Source organism: Elephantulus edwardii, unplaced genomic scaffold (assembly GCF_000299155.1).
Source record: "Elephantulus edwardii isolate Elephantulus edwardi_28Jun2011 unplaced genomic scaffold, EleEdw1.0 scaffold00041, whole genome shotgun sequence".
Taxonomy (NCBI): domain Eukaryota; kingdom Metazoa; phylum Chordata; class Mammalia; order Macroscelidea; family Macroscelididae; genus Elephantulus; species Elephantulus edwardii.
This window is the reverse complement of record NW_006399791.1, coordinates 18,388,171-18,390,715: the sequence shown is the minus strand read 5'-3', so window position 1 is coordinate 18,390,715 and position 2,545 is coordinate 18,388,171. Positions and strand designations below refer to the sequence as shown.

General features: G+C 45.5%; 1 protein-coding gene across 1 annotated transcript in view; it reads left to right on the top strand.

Moving 5' to 3' along the window:
• The first annotated feature begins 2,436 nt into the window (after nt 1-2,436).
• FAM174B (family with sequence similarity 174, member B) overlaps nt 2,437-2,545 on the top strand; it is a 38,000-nt gene continuing 37,891 nt past the window's right edge. Inside the window, exon 1 of the mRNA XM_006885237.1 lies at nt 2,437-2,505. Coding sequence (XP_006885299.1) covers nt 2,437-2,505 — 69 coding nt within the window. The remainder of the gene's footprint in view (nt 2,506-2,545) is intronic.

Genomic DNA, 2,545 nt, shown 5'->3' with positions numbered 1-2,545 from the left:
TCCACCAATCCTGATGCCACAATTCTCCTCATAGAGCCCAGCTTCTCAGATAATCTGCTCTGCATACATGTTGAAAAGTTATGATATAGGTATATGTGTATACACACATACATATACATAGATACATATACATATATATATATACACATACATATATATTTATATATACTGCATTGGGAAAATATGCTTCCAAGGACGTGTCATAATGAGCAATGATGTCACTCTCAAGACGTAGGTGTGTCTGATTCAGGCCATAATCTTCTCATTTGCTTGCTATGTATCCATAAGCTGGACAATGACTAAGGATCACAGAAGAAGACTTGATGCCTTTGAGTTGTGGTGTTGGAGAAGAGCATTGAACATCCCAGGACTGCCAAGAGAACACATAGGTCTGTCCTAAAGAAAGTGAAACCAGAGTGCTCCTTGGAAGCAAGGATAGTGAAACTCTATCTCACATACTTTGCACATGTTGTCAGTCTTTAGAGACAGACACCAGGCTTGGAAGGTAGGTCAGTGCAAGAGAGGAAGACCCTCAATGAGATAGTCTGTTACATAACTGCAGCAATGGGGTTGGGTGTGTTGGAGATGGTGTCATCAGAAATTGGAGCCAGTGGGATATCTATCTGTGTTTCACTGACTATGCAAAGGCATTTGATTGTGTGGATCACAACAAATTGTAGCTAATCTTGAGAATAATGGGAATCTGATTCGACAGCAGCTAACAACAATCACAGCAATAGATAATGAATACATCCTATTTTGACTTACATGTATATGTCTACGGTCACTGAGTCTTTGTGAATTTGACTATTTAACTATGCTTGGTATGTTTTCTGCTGGGATCCATGGCCCCAGGACTCTTAGTCAGCTTCATGTTCATGGATAACCTGATTATTCCTGCAATCCAACACTCAGGCCAGCATAGAAACATACAAGCAGAGAGGCAGAAATTCACAAGCCAATCAAGTTAATAAATTACTGTTTTTCCGTGCAGCAGAATTTGAACAGACTCATAGTAAACCCTCCAGTGGGTTTTCCAAGGCTATAAATCCCTCCTGAGAAGACTGCAGATTTTTCTCCACAGATCAGCCAGTGTATTCTAACTGCCTTAAATGTCTTGATCCACAATTCCTAACAAGAGATGCAAAAATGCCTGAAAAGTGTAATGTTACAGGGAAAGAAAACTCTTACAGATATTGAAAAAGATGTAATTCACCCGGAGGCAGTCTTAATCAATTGAAGTTGGTGTCATCCAGCACTATAACTCACCATGCAAGCGACTCCCTTCCTCGACTCCCTTCCTCAACTCCGGGTTCAGCAGCTGTCTGGGCCCTGCCCTGATCCAACTCAGGGCAGAGCAGTGCCTCTCACAGACCCCAGCGCCTCCTGCCTCTGTCCTCTCCACCTCTCTCCAAAGGCCCAGATGAGTGTATGACAAATGAACATTCCGTGTGTTGGACGACACAAATCCAGGGACACAACACTGTCTGGATGCCGAAGTTCCCTCAATCTATAAAATGAAGTTTGCAGCTTCCAGTCTTTGATTCTTAGTCTGACATAATCTAAGATGTTGTGAATTGGTTGAATTCTAAAACAACTATTATATGTGGGTAACACACTCCTAAAGAGTTTTAAAGGAAGCTCTGGTGGCCTAATTTGTAAGAATTTGAGTTGCTAATTCAAAGGCGTGCCTTTCCTGAGGTTCTAAACCACCAGCCCCTCTGCTGAAAAAAGATGGGCAATCTGTGCAATTTAGTCTCCGAGAGCCGCTGGAGGGTCAGCTACACGTCCTGGCTCAATGCCATGAGTTTTTGAGCAAAGGGGTGGAAGTGAGCCCTCGTGGCTAAGTGTGTTTTTCGCGTTGTATTGTTATCCTAAAGGTCAGTGTTTGAAAGCCAGCTCCATGGGAGAAATACGGGAAATTTCCTCCTTGAGAAATTGACAGGAACTCTGGTAGTTGAGTTCACAAGGAGTAGCCCTGCGAACTCAAAGACCATGCTTCTCTGCCACGTGGAATCCACTTGCAGTTTAATGGGAGGAAGACAATCTCCTCCAGTACTGTTTACAGCGTTGGAAACACGCTGGGCTTTAAAGAGCCCCATAGTATAACCAAAAGGTTGTCGGTTTGAATCCAACTATTGGAGAAATAGGAGACCGTCTGCTCCTATTAAGACTTACAAGTGTCAGAAACCAATAGTGTCTTCAGGAGTCAGAGTCACTGGAGTGCAGAGAATTTAGTTCTAAAAGAACCAAATGTGCAATAAAACTAAATGTGACAATAAAACACGTGAAACGGTCAGCAAGGCGCTTGCACAGAAGTGAGCCTGCGCATGGCTGTTTCTTCTGGAGGCCCTGGGTCCAGGGGGATGTGGGTCTCCGGGGAGAGGGGCGCAGCCTGGGCCCCCGCCCCGCCCACGTGAGGCCGCGGCCCGTCGAATGACTCGGTGCAACGTGTTGGTGGCGGCTGCGGAGCGGGCTCTTCCGGGCGCCACAGCTTCCTGCCAAGCACCGCGCAGCCGCCGCCGCGGGAGTCCCGGCTGCAGGC